Below are 24,252 nucleotides of genomic sequence, written 5' to 3' on the forward strand. Positions count from 1 at the left end.
ATATTTTTTTTAAAAAAACAGCAACCCATCTCTTTTGTTAGGCTTTTACCTATGAATCGATTTAATGCTGATTTTAATTGCATTGGTTTTGCTGATATGATTTTTTAAAAGCATTCTTAGAAGCCACTTTGCTTGTACAAAAAAAGTTGGGCTATAAATCAATCACTTAATGTACAGTAGTATTTAAAATGTCTAAATGCGCTTCCTCCCAATGTAGCCCTAATAAGAGATTTTAGTGCTGTTCAAATGACTCTGATGAGGACCTTTCCTATGACAGCCTTTAAAGACAGCAGTTCAATAGAGACAGTAGTCATATTCACACTAGGCAAAAGGGTACAAACAGTGCTCAGATTTATTTATTTATTTTGGCAGTTAAAGTGTTAATGACCAGATGAGGTTACTTTGCATGCTTCCTCTCATTTACTCTTAATTCAATTTGGCATTTTCATCTCCTTACTGTACAGTGTTTGTCTCCCATAGGAAAGTACACTACCAGAAAGAGTGAGGTTGTTTTTTTTTAAAAAAAATAGGACAGTAAGGCATTTATGTAAGGCAATATTTGATAGAGCTATAAAAATATGTGTATGGTTTGTCAGTGATCAATTAACACGGTGTAACGGAACGATATTTTAAGTTATAATGTCTAGATTATTTCTAACAAGTATATTTACATAACCCCAATATTTAGATACATTACTTATTCTTTAGACTCGGTATAGAAATATTTTGCTTATATCAGTAGCTTTGCCACAATGGATAAGCTGATATCAAAAAATCACTCTTTGTGGAATGGTTTAGATTTCCTAAATCCTAAATGCAAAACAATTCAGCAAGCAATATTCATTTCTGTCCTTGGCTTTGTTGCAAGAGCAATGTAATAATTTCAAGTGTCTTACCTGGATATCATCAGCTACCTCAGTTAAATCAGCAACCCTCAAACTGTTTTGAATTCAAAAGAAGAATCTCACTAAATAAAATGAAGAATAGATTTTCATTCTTGCCCTATTGGTTGCTTTGTCTCCTGTACCCATCACTACAAGGCATACTGTATGTCCCAAGGGGCTGGTTTAAGTTGTGGTTTTGATATTCATGATTGGTTTCATAATCCTGATAAAAAAGAAAATCACTAGGATTATGAAATTGTTTTAATCCACTCCTGACCCTTCCATGACTGTTGACTTCAGTGTGTACGGAATGCTACAATAAAAGCTGCCAATCAGCTTTGCTTTCTAAAAACATGCCTGCCTGATATCAAACCAGTTAAATTCTGCTAAATGTGAGGTCTTTTCCTCCATTCATTAATTCTAAAAAAATGCTTCGATTTTCAGCATTATCCCCACTTCCAAATGTCATCAAATCAAAGTGAGGATGGAATAGCACCAATTGCAGAATTTTGTCAGCATGCTTATAATGTTGGAGGACATGTGTGACAGAATAGTAAGGGAAATTACAATATTGTTTTGGGTTTTTAAAATATCAAGGATGCAGAAGAAATGCATACTTTGTCATCTAGGTATGTGCCTGTTTGTAAGATAAAATATTCATTTTTGACTACAAAGTTTTTAATAGGAATTTTTGCAGCCTTCAGGCTTACTGAAGGAAAAAAAGTTTTATCAAAGCCCTTTCAAGTCCTTGAAACTTCTGTCTTTAGAAACAAACCCCAACAGAAGTAGTCTTCGACTTAAACAATCAGCACTTGAACCAGAATTTCCATTGCTAAGTAAGGCAGTTGTTAAGTGAGTCAAATGTACAGCTCATGCCATGGTAGTTAAGCAAACCACTGCATGTTAACTGAATCATACAGTTGTTAGACAAATCTGGCTTCCCCCTTTGACTCTGTTGTTGGAAGCTGGCTTAAAAGGTTGCAAATGGTGATGACATGACCCCGGGGCATTACAACTGTAGTAAATATGTGCTGGTTGCCATGGGCCCAAATGTTGATCATGTGACACTATGGAGTTGCTGTAATGCTCATAAGTGTGAAAACCAGTTGTAAGTTATTTTTTTAGTGCCATTATATCTTCAAATGGTCACTGAATGAATGGTTGTAAATCGAGGACTATCTGTGCAAATAATCAGTTTAAATAATTTAGATTCTGGCCAATGAGATTGATTAACAGACTGAAGGTATGTTTTAAACAGGGAGATGCAAAGATAATGGTTAAAATGATGAAGTCGATGCACCCATGCCAATTTAGTCTCTGGACCCTTTTTATAATTGGCATGAACGCTGTCCAGCCTTACATGTACAGCTACATATGTATTTCATTGTGTACAGTGTCCAAGTGCTAAATGATTGTTATAGTATTTTTACACCTTAAAAACAAACGAGTGACTACAATTCTCTATGTATTAAGTTGATCAGAACATGTTTTAGTCTGCTGCTCCTATCCCAATTGATGGTGCCAGAAACAGTATTACAATGAGGTAACAAAAAGGAGATTCAATATTAACAGGGCAATCAATATTAACAGGGCTTGTTGACCTGAAGATTGGTAGTTTGAGACTCAAGTACTGCATGATGAGATGAGCTCCTGTTCTTGCACCGCCCACTAAAATCAGACACAGCTGAATAGGGGAAATCCTTACCTTTTTATAGGAGACAAACCTGAGCCATCGGACCTTGATTACTGTTATTGATATTTTGAAACAAAACAGCCAAATTTTTCTTTTTCGTGATGAACCATGCTCACTGCCCACTCTATCCAACAGATAGATTAAAAATATAATTAACTCCATTTTAAGACTATATTGATGCATGTGTTTGTTCTTAGTGTTGATACTATTTACTCCAGGTCTATGCACCAGCATATTAGCAATCAAAAAGCGAGGAAGCCCAATTCCCTTAATTTGGAAAATAAGCATTATATACTAGATAGAAGACCATTGGATTTAACTATTCCACTTCCTGACTGGCCTTCATTGTCCAAACAATGTTAAATCCTTTTCATAAATAAAAGCTGTTGTATCTGAAAATAACATTTGTTCCCTAGTTTTTGGAAGGGCTGTTTTAGCACCATGTTACACATTAGGTCTGTAGAGCACTTTCGAATTGCCTCAAAAAAGGTACTTTGTTTGGAGTGTGTGAGAATACAAACCTGGCAACATATATCTTTAAGTAACCCAGGATTTCTTTCTTGTTTTTGCTGCAAAAGAATAACATGGCTGCTATCCTTTGGGAAAGTTGAATTTAATGGATGATATACTTGGACAACACTAATATGGGATTTCTTTGTGCAATAGCTCAGGTTCAAATGATATGAGAATTACATAGATGACCTACTGGGGAGCATAATTATGTCGCTCAGATAGTGAAAAAATAGTATTCACTGTTTAAAGTTCAACCTCACCAGCATTTTTTGTTTAAAAAGAAAACAAACATGGTCAGCATTGATAGAAATGTATCCTAATTACAATTATTTACAATATGCCCTAAAGGCAGAATAGAAATCTAATCTGTAAGTAATAAATGTGTAAAAATAGTTCTGTGAATGCCCTACCCAGTTACATAAGGCTTGCACAGGTGTGATCTGTGTGCTTGATGTGATCAGCATCAAATGTGTAAGAAAAAAATCAACTATTAAAGACACATATAACATACAAAACAGGCAAGTAGTCATTGGAAAACAAAGCTTGTAATTATGAAAAAGACAGATTAATAAATCAATCACTTATTCCTTTTAAAGCACAAACCACATTAACTCTTTTTATACAACCATCTAAGAACTATGAAACAGTACCACATTGTGCATTTTTTAAACCTACTTATCAAGAAAGTTAATTCCACACTTCAGGAAAGTCTTATATCCATGGGGGGAGAATAGGGGAGGGAGAAGGAGACAGCTAAAAGCGCAATCACAGAAAACATCATTATGAGTCCAAGCAAGCGGCAAGTCTTTTCTTCACCTTTTCCACTGAACCAGAAGAGGAGTGGAGAAGGGGATAGAGAAAGGGAGAAAGTAAAGAGAAAAGCACCCACAAGAGGACTATATCACATTCCATAGTTACTTTTGACACCTACAGCTCAGGGTTTTGTAATATACAATTATTTAGACCAACACACCAATAAGGTGAAAAATGGGAATGAGATATATCTCAATATAGCAGCAGGGCAAAGTTGGATCTCAAAAGGCAAGTCTGTTGCCATCTCCAATCGCTTTTTGAAGAATTCTTACAGTATAAGGGTGAAGCTTAAACATGGTGGAGACAATTTAGAGTTTAGCATGGTAAATGGACTCATCTATTCGCATATACAGATACGAAGATTGCAGTTCATAGCCTAATTATCAACCTCTACCTACTCCAGCAGCATAAAGAAAGTAAAAATGTGATTTTTCAACATTGAGTTAATAAAGATTTGGAGACAGGATATATCTAAATGCATACCTTCCAATCAGAACAGAAGTATTTAGGCAACATTGTTGCTGTCTCATGTTAAATTACTCATATTGATATAAGGAGCAAAAAAGTAATATATAGGGGAAGGTATTAAAAGCATAAAAATGGTTCCCCTCTCAAAGAAATCTTTCTTCCTTTTTAAAAACCAGTTTCCAAAAAACAAAACAAAACCCCAACCCACTAAGCCAGAACAATTTCTTCTAACACAACTGATTTGCAGAAAGATTTAACAAAACTGATATAAGGGACTAATGCAATTGCCTAATTCAGCATGGTGCTAAGGAAAGGAAATAGTTTTGTCTTACCTGGCAACTGTACCTGACCAATTGAATGACTGTAGATCTAACTATAATAGTAAGTTCTAAAATCTAGAATTTCAATTTATGCCTTCTGGCTTTTTTATGACGCTTAGAGAAAAATGGGATAGACAAGAGATCAAACTTGTTATACATTAACAGGAAATCTTCCTAACCAAGTTACATTTTTCTTCCCTGTTCTTTGCAAATTTATGACACTACAGGATTAGAGGCTTTATCAATAATGCTTCCTTGAAAATAAAAATGTGTGAACACAATCGTGGATTAAAAATGTTCATCTCTTGAAGCTTAGATATATCTAGATGCTGAAAAGATTACTTAATTTATATACAGCATTTCTCCACAGAAAATAAATACACTGGATACACTTTTGTCCAATTAAGCGTTTTTTTTGGGAGGAGGGGGAAAGACTGACTTCCTTAATGATTAAATTGTCTGTTTTTAAAATATTTTAAAAGTAAACGATCTATACAAAGCTGCTTCTACTACTTCTATATAGGCTTGTGATCAATTTCAAGCCAAAGTCTAGAATAACACAATGTAATTTACTACAGGAATGATTCCCTCCTTAGACACCAGAATTATATACTTTTTCCTGAACACATGCTTCAACTTCCAGTATGCGAGCTTTTGTTTATTTTTCTACAAAGCACAATTGCTTGTGTCAATCAAAAATATAAAGAAATCAGGTAATAAAAAGCAAAGCATGAAAATAAAGGTGGGTTTTTTTAAAATGCTTTCAGAATAAAGCCTGAATCCATTGCAAGATTCCTACTACTCTACACAAGTCAGCAACCTTTATAGAGATTGAACAAGGGAATTATTTTAATTCAAATATAACAAATTGTTCTCCTCTGACAAAACAAGGAAAGGCAAAACTCCTTTGAAAGAGGAAACGCAAAAGGAGCAAAGAGCTTCCGCATCTCCTCACAAAGATGTTTCTAAAGTCTTCTCGGCAGAGTTCCATTCCATTTCCAAAACAGGTAATAACCGCTTAAGAAAGCCATTAATTCCCATGAGATTCATAGAGCTTTCTCTTATCCCTCTGTCACTTAGGTCAAAGAAAATCTAACCATTATGTAACGCTACATTAAATCTATTTGCCAGACATGGAAAAGGCCAAGTGTAAAGGCTAAAAGCATCAACCCTTCTTTCAAGTCTTTAATTCTGTGAGGGGGGGGGGAAATCTTCTGAAAATTTTTTTGCCAGTTATATGGCATTTCTTTACATTTAAGGAAAATGGAAAAAGTATCCTAGCTATCCCAATATTCCATTTTACTGATTCTAAAAGCTTCCTGCATAAGAAATTTATATAGACTGGTTTTAATGAACAAAAGTTCTGCACTAACCACCCAGAGGAAAATATGGTGAACAAGATGAACCTCTCCATTAGGAAGAGAGGAAGGTCTCAACTTAAGTTAGGTTACCAGACACAAATTCTTTAGGACACACATTTCTTCAAAATACACAATTCAATTCAAAGATTGTATGGCTTTTTGATGACAGCAGCTGGGGCGGGGGGGGGGGGCTTAGTTAATGAACTTGGCTAATCATTACATAGATTAAAAAAACAAAAAAACCCAACATAAAATGTGTGAAAGTTAGTCAAGTTCTCTAAATATAAATTTAAATCTGGAACTTCACTTAATACTTCCATGTAAAATGTTGTTATGCACAAGGCAGTGACTTTTTTCAGTCAGATGGTGGTATGAAAAAAAAAATTGTTGATTGTGGCATATACAAACTTCCTAATGTGATAGGCAAATTATTCCAGATTGCTGGTACTTCTAAATTTCTACCATCAGACTACTCCTTCTGCTTAATCCTTAAATGTCAGAATCCTTCTGTATATCCTGAATAAATCTTTCCCTGTTATGTCTTTGGCAGGAAGAATTTAGGGGATGCATAATTTATTCAGATTAAAATTCCTTAGGTAGATTGACCGCTCATATTTGTTTAATTGAATGTGTAAGTAGTTGCCCTTATTCACATAAAGTTTGGTAGTACTCTATTATTATAACATGGGGAAAAAAACACTCCTCATTGAATTGCAGACTCATCTTGTTACAAAACAGCCTAGTGGGAGAATCCAGGATTCCAAAATACAACTTTTCTACTAGAAGAGCCTGGTACTAGAATACCAAGCGATAACTGCTACACTGCAGAAGCACAAATAATGTACAACTCCAAGATCTACTTGCATTACGATCACAATGTTCTAAATCTTCTAAGTTAAAGCACATTAAAAAATAACTGTGATTTAAAGTCTCATTCTACAGTTCTCTTGCCTGTCAAGGAGTCCTAATTTGTAGTTAATTTGTTTTGCCAGAAATTTTTTTTCTAGTTCCTTATGGCTACAGGCACATTATGCATACTATTTTAAAGTCACAGTTGCTTTACAAAGTAAGTCTTGTGAATGGCTTGAAAGATAAAATAAGGAAATAAATTATTATAGATACAATTATTAATTAAAGAAAAAAGGATAAAAGAGGAATCTCTTTCCTTAAAAGTATGCTTCTGATTTGCAAACCAAAGGAGATTGTACAGAGGAAAAGAACTAACACCATCTAAGAATCTAAACAAGTACAACACAGTCCTTGCTGTGAAGTCCTGTATCAGAACCACACTTAAGAAAATCTGAAATAGCTTCTCCATCATTGGGTGGTGATCTCACAAATGCACACATTGTGTAACAGAGCACAATAAGCTTTCATTTGCTAATATGAAGTACGAACGCTTGGCATAGACAACACAGGCTTTCTACTACAAGGAGAGGGAGTGGTCATCTTAAGCATTCATGCTGCTCTATCCTATGGATGCTGGAGGCCAATATGGAATTAAAAAAACATAATCAACTGGTAACTTTTTTTTAACAAATTTACTAAAGTGTATGACCATCTACCGTAAGTCCAATTAACAGTGCCACTCATAATGCTTGTAAAAGTCAGGCCTAGCACCACACTGGAAATCTAGGACTTGGGGCAGGTAGGTTTAAAAAATGAAACAAAAGTTAACCTGAGGATGTTCTTGGACAGTGATTGTCAGACAAGTTTTTGCTAAAGTATGGCAAAATATTTTTTTATTTATTGAAAAAAATTAAAGAGCCCTTTCTATAAGCAATACCAACTTTCTCAATATTCCAAGATAAGCAGCCTCTGGATGACATAATTGACAAGCTGTTGAGTGTCTGCCTGAACCCAGTATATACTGCTGAATGAGTAATCCTATATCTGCTACAAGACAAACCTTTGTCTCAATCAGTTTTATTTTTCTCTATTTTTTAGCTGAGTGAATGAACCATACATACAGGAACTCCCTACTTAAAAATGAGATGGTGTCCTGGAGACTCAACTCACTAAAATGAAAACCATTTTTAAATGTACAAACTAAGGCTTTCTTGCATGGATATCTGACAAACTATATAGGATTAGCTCTAGATATTTTTTTTCCAACAGAAATCTGGAGATCATGTTACTATTTCTGTGGAGGCACAGATAGAAAGATGATCCAGCTAAGTAAGGTGATAAGATTTCTGCAGGACCAGCAGCAGCAAATAAAACTCAACAGAGCGACTTTGGCTTAAAATCAATCAATCAATAATAAGAAAAACAATAAAAAAATCAGGTTAAGCTGGTGCAAGTTCTCTCAAAGAGGTATTTTAAAGGGCTTAACCTTGCAGCAAGAGAGATCCAGGATCTACATCCCCTTCTCCCCAACCACTTGCCTTTTTTTCCTTTTTAAAGAGTTACCACCTTCATTGCACAGGACTCAAAAACCATTCTCATAAGGTTAACTATCATAAATAATATGAAAACTATGTGCAACAAATACATCATATTTCAAAAAAAAAATATATACGAAAGTTACACCAAATTAAAAAGTAGCTTCGTGAATGAAGGTACTGCTCTAAGTGCACTTTCCCGGCAAGTGCAGCTAGTGCCTTGGTGCTGGATATGAAAGAAAACACCAAAAACCAGAGCGCGAGCCAGAGTTAAAAACGCCGGTCCAGTTTTAACCAGTCAAAACTGGACTGAGCAGAGACCGAATGATTTCTCTGTAAAGTCCCCTTAGGGAGTCCAAATGATGCTTCTTTATCCAGATTGTATGTCCTTGAAGAGATTGTAAACAATCTTTAAGACAGCTCCTTCCTTAAATGTCCCTCTGATTGGCAAAACAAAGTTAGATTTATATTTTAAAAATAAGAAATCAAATTAAAACCAGAAGAAAAGAAAATAAAACACAGTGAGCTTATTGGAGTCCATAGGAACCGGTCCGGAAGAGCTCAGAAAATGTGTTCAGATTTTTCTCCTGTTTTTAGTTGAAACTATACCAGAGGATGGACTGGGTGGCAGTTAGGGTTGGGAAGGTAATAAAGCAAGAGAACATGAGGGATGTGGAACTTGGCTCTGTGGGCATTTCATGTGTTTGCTTCGTCGTCTGTGTCTTCTATTAACACGTTGGTGTCATGAATCTTTGACCTGAGAAAACAGGAAATTAAACTTTGATTAACACTTTATCAATTAAATCAATCTTTATTTGGTCATAGATCAGCAATTAAAACACAAGTCACAATTAAAAGAGGAAAAATATAAATGTTCTAAAATATCTTAAAAGGTTTAATCCGTTTTTATTTCCCTGACCACAGCTAAGTACTGTTGTGTAATTTATACAGTATGCAATAAACCATTAAACCTTTTTAGACATTTTAGAACAATTAAATTTTAATTATTTATTTATCCTAGCACCATAAATTGTTAACCCCACTGACTATTATTACTTGCATCATCTACCCCCTGACCCAAACATTTGGGGAAAACACAATCTAAGCTAAAGAATTTTGGCTAGGAATATTAATGTTTATTGAACTGAATAAATATTATATATCAACAGCTCCCTCTGCTGAATATTGCTAGTATGAAAGGAACCCAGAAGACAAAGCATTTCCACTGAAATGGGCATTCATTGTAAAATCATTATTGAGACAGAATAAGCAAAATTATTAATTAGACTCTATGTTAAACAGTGATGCTCTATGATCAGAACATATTTTGCCCCTGTTAAAAGCTTCCTGCCATGAATAGCTTTATTTTCTAAACAATTTCAAATAAAAAAAATCAAATAAAACCCAATACGGAGTCTGTTGTGATAGTGCAGTGACCTCTTTGTTTCCAATAATTATTCCAGTAGAAAACAAAGCAGAGAAAGCATGGAGAGCATGGCTTCTGGAATTCTTTCCAATCCCATCATAGCTGTAGCTGTATTTATTTATTTCTATGTAGCAAGGCAATATACTGAGTTGTTCATGTGTGCATTTCTGTCTTTATGCTATGTTTGCATTTCTATATGTGCACTGGGAAGCACAGGGCAGGTTGCATATGTTCTAATCGGGGTCATGTGATCCAAAAGGAAGGGAGCTTAGACTGGAGGAACTAGCTTCTAAATTGTTGTTGGCAACCTGCCCTCCTGTAGGGATATATTCAAGAAGTTTTTTTATGAAATGTTTTACTTTGTAGCCTCAGGTCAAATGTCAGTACGGTAAGCTTTGTTACATCCTTTATTATAAATAAAAATCATATTTTTGAGAACGTTGTTTTTTAGATTTATTTTTAGATTATTTTTCAAAACTCCCCTTTCTCCTTTATTTTGATCATTTAATTTTCACCATACAAATGGTACCACTTAATGCACTGTCTTTCATGTTGTTGTGAAAAATATGGAAATTGAATTGTCTTTTTAAAATACCTTTACATATATTGTTGGATTTTAGCTATCTTTATTAGAATATGCATTTTTATCAAGTTTCTCTTGGTTTTCCTCTTGAATTTTTATTCAGCAATTATAAAAAAGTTATACAAATAAACTTTTCTTTATTCTTGCGAACCTCTTTCAAATTTGCCCCCCTTTTTTGATTGTCCTTTTTTTTTTTGAAAAAAATATGGTCAACATAAATATCAGCCACTTTTGGACTTGACCTTTAATTTTTCCAGTCCTATTTATTTCCATTTTCAGAGAGTTAGTCTGCTATTATACAGAGTTGTGAGCTTAATTTCTTTCCAACATTCTGTTAGAAAGAATAAAAATGGCAGGCTTGTAAAGTTCATCTTTCCCTGTCACTATGAAGAAAAGAAAAAAAATGTATAAGCAAATTTGAGAAAATTAAATAAAATGACATTTTGCTTTTGTTGTGTATAAGTTTATGTGAGAACATTTAAATCTATATATTAATTAGGATCCAAAATCAGGAGATGAATAGGTATTTTAAATGTAACTTCCAAGCATTTCCCCCCCAAAATCAGCATCCTGAATGTTCAAACTCATATGAGCATTTGCTAGCACACTGAGCATTCTTCTAGTGGTGACATGCATTAAATAGAATGTTGGCTTGCAAAGTAATCTTTAGATTCTAGAATCTGATTAGATTCTAGTTTGCATACAAAAGCTGCTGGGTTCAGCATCATTCTAATCTGGAAGAGAAAAAAATTCTGCTAGAACAAGAAAAAAAATCTGCTAGATGCTATGAACATATGAGCTTGAGCAAGGTGCAACTGAACTGAAAAAAGTAATGAGCTTTTAGAGACTCAAGAAGGAATGAGAATAGTGACTTGAGAATGGATTGGGGGAAATGGACAAGGAAGGAAAGAGAAAAATTGAAATGAGTGAAACTAGAATGACTTCAGGAAGATACAAGTTCTATATGAAAAAATAATATAAAATGTATTAATAGAAGGAATTAGAAGATTTGGAAGCTTCCTGGAGGAGAATAAAAACTATTTTGTTATAAACTGCTATATAAATATGAAGGCAAATAGGGAGTACACAAAAGCATGCTTCATGAAATAATAAAGTGAAAGAGGATGAGAAAATGTATAAAAAAATGACTGCTGTGAAAAATGAGAATACGCCAACCCTGAGACACACATATATAAAATCAGCAAATAAAAAGAATTTCAAACAATAAAAATCAAAAGTGACAGAGAAAATGAGCAATGTTTTGATGGAAATAAAAAAGTTCTAAAGCAGGAGAGCTAGTCAAGTAACAGGGTTCTTAAATGTCCCAAGCTCAGGCCCAGATACATAGCCAGGTTTTGTGGGGCATTCCAATTTCTGAGGGGAGAATATTTCATAAGATAGGGGCTACAGAAGAAAAAGCTTGTCTTCTAATTCCCGCCAGTCGACCCTCTTTGGCTGATGGGATCTGCAGCATGCCCAATCTGTTGGATTAATTTGGACAGACAGAAACTTTTTGGACAAGGCAAACCCTCAGGTAACCTGGTCCCAAGCCATGTAGGCTTTAAAGGTGACAACCAGCATCTTGAACTGCACCCAGAAACATTCTGGCAGCCAGTGCAGCTCACTGAGTAGTGATGTTACATGTGTAGTGTAGCCAGCACCATTTATTAACTGTGCAGCTGAATTTTGCACCAACTGAAGTTTCAGAATGCTCAATTGCAGCCCAATGTGGGGTATGTTGCAATAATCTATGAGAGGTCACAAGGGCATGGGTGTAGATAGGGTAAAAATAATCAAACAATACAAGTGGTCCTTGATTTATGACAATTCAGACCAGAACCATCACTGCACTGCTTAATATGAACTTGTTAAGTGAGTTATCACATAATCACACCTGAACTTATGACTTTTTCTGCCACAGTCATTAAGCAAATCATAGAGTGGTTAAGTTAATTGTTTATTGACTTTGCTTGATGGAAACTGAGTGGGAAGATCACAAATTGCAATCATGGGACCTGGGAGGCTGCTACTGTTATAAATGTATGCCAGTTGCCAAGCATCAGAATTGCAATCACATGATCGTGGAGCTACTGTGATAGTCATAAATTACTTTTTTCAGTTTTGTCATAATTTTGAATGGTTGCTAAATGAATGGTCATAAATCAAGAATTACCTGTACCACTTCAAAAAAAACACAAACCCATAGCCAAGCACTGGAACTAAAACCATCATTAAAAGTAATAAAACATGCAGAATTCACACCCATGCTAACCCAGGCTTGGGGAAAAAGCCAGAATTTTAGAACCCTCTGAACATGGTCAGGGTGAGGGCAAGATCTGTCTTGTTAGGGGGAACAGTGTTGCATAGGACAGGAACTGTCCTGCTTCCTAGGTCACATCAGATGACACTGAAAGAGCTGTGATTCCAAAACAGTCTTAAAGAGCAATTCATACAGGACTAAAAAAGAAATATTCCCGGAGGAGACTTCTGGTCCTGCGCAGTAGCGACTGGTCGTGGGCTTGTAGACCGCCGCACCCCCGCGGCCAACTTTTGCCCTGCCTGGAGACCCTAATGGGTCCAAGCTGCCCCAGAGAGGCGGTGAAGAAAGAAGGGTGCCCCGGCGACTCTGGAATGATGAGGGTCATTCCGTTTGTCTTGGGAAAACCTTCTAACCTGACAGGAGAAAGGCTGTATTTCACCGATCAGCACAAGCTACTTGCAACCGGAGTCTAAAAGAACTAATCAGCACTACAGTAAACAGCCTTCTTGAAACTGGGTGAGGAATCTGATGTTCCCTTTTCTATTCTACACTTAATTTCCTGGAAAAGATCCCCAAGAAGCAAAATACCTCAGAAAGTGAAGGAGGAGTACTTCTGCCCCATTCTTATACTAATGGAAGCAGCGAATTAAAATTTCTATGGAGGATCAAAATATATGGTAGTGAAATAAATTTATAAACCTGAAAACTAAAATTTAACTTTGGACAAGTTTAAGATTGTTGAATGGTTAAGATTCTCATTTTAAAGACTATTGTTCATATTGAAAACTAAACAGATACTGACACCTAGTGGTGGATGAAGATTATGACAACTATGATTTCCATAGAGAACTTGCCAAAACCTGGGAAATGCTAATCTGTGTTTGTGACCTTCAAAGCTTTAATAATAAAGAACAGCTGTGACAAAAAAAAAGACAGCAATCTGGACTGCAGACAAAGAGACAACTATAAACTTTAGGAAAAAAAAGTCTTTTTTGAACTCTTTGGATTACAAATATCTATTTAACTGGGACTCTAAAGCTATTTGCAGATAAGAAGGAAATCTCCAAATTTGGCTATCATGGATCAGACATGTAGACAGAACACACCAAGAAAACATAAATACCTCTCAGGAGGAGATATATAGTATACTGCAATTAATTCAAATAACACCGTGTTCAAATCACAAAGAAATCCAAAATAACTTTGAAAATACAAATCAATCTATCTCTAAGTTAACTTTACAACAAAAATCTTCCAGGAAACAACAACAGAGGAGGAGCAGACAAAACAAATAAGTGGACATAAAATTGAAAATAGAGACTCAAAGATGGAACTTAACAAAGCAAGAAAACATGATTTAATCCTAGTGGGGAAAAATTTACAAGAAATGGGAAAAACAACTCATCCCTTAAGACTACAAAATAAATCTGAGGACAAAAAAACAAATTGGATAAAATGGAATATAGAGATGTTGAAAACATCAGAGAGAAAGGAAGTGATAAGAGAAGCAAAGAAGGAGAAAGAGAAAAAGATTTTCACGAAACATGGAAAGGCAAAAGCCTCACATAGACACTTTATTTGATTTACTTCTTATACCTACAGCAACAGTCATGAATATATGGAAAAACTTTTTGATTCAGCAAAACATATTGATCAAGAAAGATACCGGTCAAAGGCAAAAGATCAAAGTGAAAATTAAGAAAATAGATGATGGGATCTACCAGAGAGAATATTTAAAAAAGAAACATTTGTTTGAATTAAAGAAATGGAAAAGACTCTGAATACATATTTCATTCTAAGAGAGGTGAATTCCTTAAATAATATTGTATGCTTTCCCCCCTCTTTTTATTTTATTTCTTGATATAAGTAATATAATGCTGCTGAAATGGCCGAGATGAAGGAAATGTTTTAGATACATACGGTAATTAAATGTGTCTGAATTTAGGGAAATTGTAATGTATAAAAAAGAAAAAATGTTTTGAATAAGAGTTAAAGGATTAGATGACTAGGCACATTAAATGGAATATTTAAAGATTAAATATATTTTTACTCATGGTTAAAAAGAATAAGAAATTTTGGGAATGAATATATATTAGCTTAGGAGGAATATATATTTTAAGTAGTATTTTACTTTTTATGTTTCTTTACTCTTGCTCTGTTTTCCTTTTCTTTACTGTTTTTACCTATTCTTTAAGAAATGTAAAAGTGTTGAGATGATTTATATGGGAAAAATGGATTTAAAACTTTAAATGTAATTAACTGTTGAGAAAATCTTAACCAGCAAGAATACTTTGAACTTTATGGGAGAAACAAATCTAAATAAGGACTGTAACAGAATGTAAGATGAGGCAACCAGAATGATTAGATAGAACAGAAATATTATATTGATGTGATCATTATTTCTAGGAATATTGGAAAAAAATCATATATGTAACTGTTATTTATCAAAATAATAAGAACTGTATTATTTCAAGGCTTGCAAAGATGACATTTTGGGGAATAGGGGAAATCAACTAAATGTACTATGTGGATTATGGATTATAGAAACCAATTGTTAATGATTTTTCTTTACAAATGTAAACCCAGCAAACACACAGTTTCGACCCCAAACCACCCCAGTGATGCCCTCGACGTGATGTCCCGGTGCCTGGAGGCGGTCCGGGTCTGGATGGGGAGGAACAGGCTTCGTCTCAACCCTGACAAGACGGAGTGGCTGTGCGTACCGGCATCTCGGGATATTCAGGATATCCCACCCCTCATTATGGGGGGTGAGTCTTTATCTCCTGTAGATAGGGCTCGCAACTTGGGAGTCCTCCTAGACTCACAACTCTCCTTAGAAGATCATATTATAGCTGTGACTAGGGGGGCGTTCGCCCAGGTTCGCCTGGTGCGCCAGTTGCGGCCCTATCTAGACCGGGATGCCTTGCGCACGGTCACTCATGCGCTCGTGACCTCTCGTCTTGATTACTGCAACGCTCTCTACATGGGGCTACCCTTGAAGACCACTCGGAGGCTCCAACTGGTACAGAATGCAGCCGCGAGAGTTGTATTGGGAGTCTCCCGATACTCCCGTGTTACACCTCTGCTCCGCGAGCTGCATTGGTTACCAGTTGTCTTCCGGGTGAGGTTCAAGGTGTTGGTAATGACCTACAAAGCCCTCCATGGCATGGGTCCAGAATACCTTGGGGAGCACCTGCAGCCGGTGTCAACTTCCCTCCGCCCAGTATGCTCCCACAGAGAGGGCCTCCTCAGGGTGCCGCCGGTCAAAGAATGCCGACTGGTGGCCCCCAGGGGGAGAGCGTTCTCTGTGGGTGCACCGGATTTATGGAACCATCTTCCGGTTGAGCTCCGGATGGCGCCCGATCTCCGCTCCTTCCGGCGCGACCTTAAAACCTATCTCTTTAAACAAGCTGGCCTGGCCTGATGGGATGGGGTGGGATTTTTTATTAACGACTTCAATTTTAAATTTGTATTATCTCTGGGCATTGTTTAATTATGTTTCAATAATCTAATTTTAACTTTTGTATCTAATTTTTATGTATTGCCCTGTTCACCACCCTGAGTCTCTTGAGAGAAGGGCGGTATATAAATTAAATTAATAAATAAATAAATAAATAAGTGATTTATATTTAAAAAATTCAATAAAATATATGGGGGGGGGGGAAGAAATATTCCCAGTCTCAAGAGATTCAAAAAATCCACAGCCCAAGTTGAAGCCTGTTCCTTCTCAGTGTTGTCTGGAAAGTCTGATATATAATTTTGTATCATCTGGATACTTGATGATGCTTGAATCCAAATTTATTCAGCAAGCTCATGAAGATGTTAAAGAGAAGAGGTGGTAGCCCAGATTCCAACAAGTTCAGGTCTGATTGCTCCCCTGCTGAATCCAACCACAGAGAAAGGAGGAAAAGCATTACAACATTATACCCTCCACTTCAAATTCCCACAAACAGGCTAGAAGGATACTCAGGTTGATGGGATTGAAAGCTATTGAAAGATCAAGAAACCCAGGACAGTTGCTCTACCACCATCCCAAATTCACAACAAGTCAACCATCAATGATATCAATGCTGTCTCCATACTATGTGTTGTCCTGAAATCTGACTGAAAGGAGTCCAGATAATCAGTTTCTTCCCTTTTCATCTTCCATGAAAAGAAAAGATTGGAAACATGATTAAAATCGTCCCAGTATACCTGGTCCAATGAATGCTTTCTGAAGAATGGGTGCACCACTGCCTCCTTCGATTATAGCATGGATCCAGCTACCTGTCACCTCCCAAGAAGCCTTCAACAACTGGAAGTGATCTTGCATAGTAGCATGAAGATGAAAAAATTGAGTAATAAATGATAACAAGACTAAGGTAAAAAGCAAGAAAAAAAATCAAAGAAGTAACGAGGTACTTTGAATTTCAGATGAGCTTTAAACAACTTAAACAAGAGGATTTGCTGCAGCATAATTATATGGCATGTGCACTGTACTCCTTTACATTTCATAAATTATGCTGTGCTGAATTGGGAGGTTAAGAAATCTTACAATTTGAGGACAGAGGAAAGTTGGATATTGGCTAGAATTTAAAGCCAAAGGTTGTTTATTACTTTCTCAAATAATTATTTCAATCAAGAACCAATTAAAAGTTTCTAATAACAAAACAAATGAATTCAAAATTCTCCTTGAGAAATATGTGATAAAACTACAAGAAGGGGCATCAAAAACTAAATCTCCAGAGGATGGAGGATAGAATAACAAGCATTATACTAAAATGATTTGGATAGGACTGCAGCAAATGTAGCATTAATGGAGGCTGAGATGGGAAAACTCACAATAAGAAAGGATGGCAAAATTCTTCATCCCTGTATGTCACAGCTTCACAGAGATAGTATGTAATAATACCATATTATCTTTCCTACCTAAGCACATACGATTAAAAACAGTGGCAACTTCCATATTTTGTAACAGGAGGATGTTGTTGTGAATGAAATGCATAACAGGAAAGCAATTATGTATTCTCTTACCCAGCTGCTGTAATTCAAGTAATCTGAGAGATATTATGTGGCTCCCAAGTTACCATGGCTATAGAAAATATGTATTAAAATTAATGCTGTAAATTGCCTTTGATGTATTAGAATAAAAAGGTTTTTTATTGAAGTGATTTCAAAGTATTCCTAGTTGGGTTTTTAAAGATGGCTGTATTTGATCTTTATTGAAATGCAGAAAGCAATTTATGGCTGTAGGAAAGGACTGCGGTCAGAAATGAATACAAGGTCACAACACAGATAATTATCTGGACATAAAACATGGCTGTTCAATTAATCTCTAGGTGAAAGTATGTTATATACAACTTCTCTGAAGAGAGAACAGGGAGACAGAAGTTGTTCAGGTAAGAATTGCAACTTAATGCAACAAAAAGTATGATGTACTTTAAAATTTCCCCCCAAGCAGAACAAAAGCATATCGTGCTGACACTGATGCTATTGTAGAATATATCTGTAAGAAGAGCTGTTTCTCTGATGATGATGATCATTTAAAATTTTTAGCATCGCCATCTTTTCTTTCTATTCACTGTTTTTATTCTTCTATTTCTGTTTCTGTTTCTATATGTATGTATGTATGTATGTATGTATGTATGTATGTATGTATGTATGTATGATAATCCAGCACAAAATGGTGGAAGAAGGGAAAACACAACAATGAACATGAACTGAGTACAGCTTGCCTAGAATTAAACACGCATTTACTTAGAGAAGGAACTGTCTCTAGCTTTTATAAATCTGATAGCATATCCAATTGATATTTGAATATATATAATAGCAATCCTATAACTAAAACCAAGGAATATCTTTCATCCACAAGACAGCAAGCTATTGGAGGACATGATCGAAGATCAATTGGGGAATATCTTTTAGTTAGCTTGGCATCTAGTTAGGATGTCCAGGCTACCAGTTATGGCAGTAGGAACAATGGAAGATGGTAGCTTCAACAGATTGTCAGAAGACTGAGTTACACTTTGAATCTATGCAAAAGGTTATGACCTCAACCAAAAGATTTATGCAAGGTGCTTTATTATAAGAGTTATAGCCCTGAGGGAGTTGGAATCACAGCAACTGCTTAATACTTCCCCTGGGTGTCATGCAGCTAGATTCATCACTCCTTAGTAGTGATTCACACCAACTGTTATGCATGTAAAATTATGCAGATTAGGTGTACAGGTTTCAGCTCAGTATACTTGGAAATATTAAAACAATTTTAATTCCATGCTACGTAGACATGCTTTATTTATATGTATAAAATCTGTATGCAACAGATTTTACGATACACAGAGCAGGGCAATAGATTTATACTAGAATTGGGTTTGGACAAAATATGGATAAATACTGCATATAACTTGGTAAATTATATTATCCTCTTTGTACTAGGCATCTTAATAATTGAATCTAGTTAGATACTGAATGATCATAAGAATATAAGAGGGCAAGAAATATGTCATATCCTTATCACAAATTCTAGCCTTCTTGAAGTTAAGAAAGTTTGGTATATTTTGCTCTTGTCAATAGGCACTGAATTAATATCTAAAATAATGTCAACTTCACTTAGTAACTTAATGCAACTCTAAGTATCTTTATATCAACCACAGATTTCTTCTCCTTAACAGAATGCCTTCAGCCCTGAATGAAAAAACAACTGCCTATGAATAAAGTTCAATCTACCAAAAACATTCCATTTCTTGGAACCTGTAGGGCTCCAAGAAAAATGTGGCCTTCCTATGTCTGTAATCGAGGACACAATTACTTCAAAGAATAGATAGCACCTTGACATAATAAATTTTCAAGGTTGATGTTCCCCATCTTCCAAAATGGTGACTTTCTCCTGGCAAATACTGCACACAGGGTGAGAATGAACCACCCCAACAAAAGAATAGCATCTTTTGAGGAAAGATTGATAAAAGGCAGCACAATACAAGATTTAGAGAAAAAGATTTAAGACTCTCTGAAACACCAATATCTAATGCCAACAATCCTGTGGGTAAGGGGTATGCCTACATGACAGAAAATCCAGTTTATCAGATTTATCTCCGGTGATATTTTAACTTATGGCTACGTGAATTAATTAAATTATTACATATTGTATATTAATTAAAATGCATTAAGAAAATGCATCTATACACGTTGTATATAGTTTGTTTAAATGTGTTATGTATGTGTACACTTTGAAGCAAGCAACTAAATTTCATTTTTGATGTGTGCCATTGTGCCCCCAGTAAAAATGACAATAAAGTTTATCTGTCTGTCTGTCTATCATCTATCTATCTATCTATCTATCTATCTATCTATCTATCTATCTATCTATCTATCTATCTATCTATCTATCTACCTACCTACCTACCTACCATCTCATGCATGAATTTATCTAAATCATAACTCCTAAATTAACAGCAAAACTCTACTTGTCTCCATATTTCTTTCTGTTTTTTGTACTTTTCCTCTCATCCACCACTGTTCTGTCCTCCCTGTTGTTCCTTGCCTCTTTAGAGATGTCACTTCTTCCTTACCTTTTATAGGAGCACCTGAACCTTTCTGAAGAGAATTTCAGGGGTTTAGCTTATCAGGCTGAAGGAAGAAAAGATCTATCTATCTATCATCTATCTATCTATCTATCTATCTATCTATCTATCTATCTATCTATCTATCTATCTATCTATCTATCTATCTATCTATCTATCATCTATACCGGTTGTGCTCCGGATGGCTCCCGACCTTCGCTCCTTCCGACGTGACCTAAAAACATACTTATTTGAACAAGCCGGCCTGGTCTGATGGGTTTGGGGTATTTTAATATTAACTGTATTAATTTTTTATTGGAATTGGGCTGTATTATTTAATTCTTTTTTAACTTTTGTACATTGTATTTTTATTGTATTTGCCCTGTACACCGCCCTGAGTCCTTCGGGAGAAAGGCGGTATAGAAATTAAATAATAATAATAATAATAATAATAATAATAATAATAATAATAATAATAATAATAATTATTATTATTATTATTATTATTATTATTATTATTATTATTATTATTATCTAATTCTTAACCTTAGGAAAGTTGGGTATCAGAAAGCAATGTAAACTAGCTTCATGTGTAATAAAATATATTAGAAAAAAAATGGCCAGCTTTCTTTTACTTCTCCCATATTAGATTTATTTATTAAGTCTAATTTAGCCTCTCCCAATTTATGCCCTTCAGAAAATTCAGCACTCTCTTTGGTCATTCCAGGTAGGAATTCTGGAAATTGCAGTCCCACGAATATCAGAATGGTCACACATGGAGAACAGCTCTTCTAATCAAATAAGAAATTCATTGAACTATTGTATGACACATACTGTGAAGCAAGACCTGGTCTGTGCAAGGACACACTGTGGCTACGCTTCCAAACTCTGTTTTTCTGGCGGTTTCGGACACCATCTTCCTGGTCCATCATCTGTTCAAGCAGGGTCTGATCATCTGCATTCAGCGGTGCCACTGAAATGTCCCGGACAGCTCGGAATTCACCACAGTTATTCAGATGCTCATTCTCTAATCGGAAGAAATTCCACACAAACCGCCTGCAAAGTGGAGGATAATAAGCAAATAAACCAAAGATCTGAAGCTATTAATGTAGACTAAGACTAATGCATAAATGTATTTTACAAGGAAAATCAATTTTCTCCTTCTCCCCAAAGGAATGACAAAGAAGAAAACTAAGGCCAGAGAACATTTGCAATAATTTTCCAACTGACTAATCAATAGTATATGTAAATTGCTTGACAGCCTTTTTAAAATAATAATAATAATAATAATAATAATAATAATAATAATAATAATAATAATAATAATAATAATAATAATAATTAATAATAAATGTATTTGCCACCTAGCTCACCATGGGGCTACTCTAGGCAGCTCAAAATCATAAAAAACAAAGAAATAAAAAGGAAGTGTAAACAAAGTGAAAGCGAAATAATAGAATAAAATAAACAAAAAACCCCAAGAAAATACATTAATATGACTAGCAAAAAATGTAACAGGTCAAATACGAGAGGAAAAAAGATCTAAATTTCAGTATAATGAATAGATGTGAGTATTCATTGGATACTGAAGCCCAGTCCCTTTACTCAAACTATGTATGATCCCCAACAGATAAACCCAAATTCTCAAACTGTGGAAAAATGAAAATTACATTTTCATAGATATTTTATAACCCGTGCTAAAAATAACATGGAATTGTATTAATTAGCTTCTGGAATATTTCTAATACCGTATTTTCCGGCGTATAAGACGACTGGGCGTATAAGACGACCCCCGACTTTTGAGAAGATTTTCATGGGTTAAAAAGTCGTCTTATATGCCGGAAACCCTATACCATTTCACACAAATGACTGTCCAGTCTCTTCTTAAAAACTTCCAGTGCTGGAGCATTCACCACTTCTGAAGGCAGGTTGTTCCACTGGTTAATTGTTCTGACTGTCAGGAAGTTTCTCCTTAGTTCCAGGTTGCTTCTCTCTTTGGTTAGTTTCCATCCGTTGCTTCTTGTCCAGCCTTGTGGTGCTTTGGAGAATAGCTTGACTCCCTCTTCTTTGGGGCAGCCCCTGAGATATTGGAACACGGCTATGTGGACTTCAACTCCCACAATTCCTGGCTGGCTCAGGAATTCTGGGAGTTGAAGTCCACGATCCATAAAAGAACCAAGGTTGCCTACCTCTTGACTAGACTTTGCAGATTGAGAGATATGGCTTTGCAGATTGAGAGATATGCCCACTGGACCTGTTCTTTTTCCATCTTCGTACCATCAATGAACAATCCTTTGGCCATATTTTCAACATCGGCCCCAAGAGACTAATTGAGTGCTATATGATCCATCGTTATTCCGAAGCGGACTTGTATGCCCTTAGGGCGGTTCCTGCCTCATGGGCGCGACCTGTCGCCTGTTTTCATACTCCCCTTAATGACGGGCCCAAGCTCTGGGACTCCGAGAGGTGGTTGGGCTTGGATAGGGGCCTCGAGTTAAGACGCGCTAAGAGGCCCCTGATCAGATTTTTAGCCGGTTATTTTAGGAGGTTAGGGAGGGGGAGGGAGGGGGGGATGGGGAGGGAACTTGTAACCGGCACTCAGTCTGGTCCTGTTAGAGGTCCTGGTGGGACGGGGTTGGGGGAGGTGGCTGCTGGCGCTGGGAATGTGGGGGTGGGGTATCGAATCCCCACGGCGATAGGGTATGGCAGCAGGTGTTTGCGAGGAGGGTCATATCAACATCTGGGATCGCGCCCCCGCTATCTTCGAGCGGTGGCGCGCTCCGACCCTCCGGTTAGCACCCTCTTACCCGGGGATGAGGGTGATCAGGCCCCTGAGCTCAGGCTGGTCTATTTTAACGCTAGATCCGTAGTTAATAAAGCTCCCCTCATCCGTGATCGGATTGAGGAGGAATGTGCGGATCTAGCGTGCATCACGGAAACCTGGCTGGGCTCGGAGGGAGGGGTGCCTCTCACCGAGTTATGCCCGCCGGGTTTCCGGGTGCTGCACCAGCCACGGGCTCAGGGCAGGGGTGGTGGGGTGGCAGTGGTTATTCGGGAGACATTGTGTCCCCGGGAGGCCACCATTGTCCAGATGGCCGGGAGTGAGACCCTCCTCTTGAGGTGTGGTCCTCGGGTTCAGTTGGGCTTGTTGCTTACATACCTGGCGCCCAGCTGTGTGGCAACAGCCCTGCCCGAGCTGCTCGACACCCTCTCAGGGTTGGCGGTGGAGTTCCCCAGGCTCGTAGTCCTGGGTGACTTCAACCTGCCATCACTGGGAGGGTCGTCGGAGTTAGCTCGGGAGTTCATGGCTTCCATGACAGCCATGGGCCTGACCCAGGTTATTGAGGGCCCGACTCATGAGGGGGGTCACACTCTTGACCTGGTGTTTCTGTCTGGACAGTGGTTGGATGATCTGGGAGGGGGTTCTCCGTCCATCACCCCTCTGTCATGGTCAGACCATTACCTCCTGAGGCTAGTTTTCCGTCATGCCATCCCCCGCCGCTGGGCGGCGGAGCCGACCAGGTGGTTCCGCCCCAGGCGCCTAATGGACCCAGATCGGTTCCAAAGGGCGCTTGGGCCTATACCTATCACCCTTACCCACAGCCCAGTCGATGCCCTGGTGGAGGCCTGGGAAACGGCAGCCACCAGGGCACTCGACTGCGTTGTACCCATGCGACCTCTGACCCGACGCAGATCCCGTTGGGCCCCATGGTTCTCTGTGGAGCTCCGGGAGATGAAGCGGCGGAGACGAGGTCTAGAGAGCGGTTGGAGATCCAGCCGGTCCGAATCCGACCGATTGCAGTTAAGAACCTTTATAAGGTCTTATCTTGCGGCGATAAGGACGGCGAAGTCTAACTACTTTGCCGCCCTTGTCGCGTCCGCAGATAATCGCCCGGCCGCCCTGTTTAGGGTGACTCGCTCCCTCCTTAATCAGGAGGTGAGAGAGGATCCCTTGCAGGGACGAGCCGAGGAGTTTAGTCATCATCTGGCGGACAAAATCGCTCGGATC

General features: G+C 37.2%; 1 protein-coding gene across 1 annotated transcript in view; it reads right to left on the minus strand.

The window, feature by feature from the left end:
• Positions 1-3,616: 3,616 nt before the first annotated feature.
• XPR1 (xenotropic and polytropic retrovirus receptor 1) overlaps positions 3,617-24,252 on the minus strand; it is a 106,134-nt gene continuing 85,498 nt past the window's right edge. Inside the window, exons 14-15 of the mRNA XM_081325779.1 lie at positions 21,078-21,299; positions 3,617-9,193 (exon numbers count right to left, since the gene is read on the minus strand). Coding sequence (XP_081181905.1) covers positions 9,133-9,193; positions 21,078-21,299 — 283 coding nt within the window. The 3' untranslated portion in view covers positions 3,617-9,132. The remainder of the gene's footprint in view (positions 9,194-21,077; positions 21,300-24,252) is intronic.

Source organism: Vipera berus, assembly GCF_964194415.1.
Source record: "Vipera berus genome assembly, chromosome: 3".
NCBI lineage: Eukaryota > Metazoa > Chordata > Lepidosauria > Squamata > Viperidae > Vipera > Vipera berus.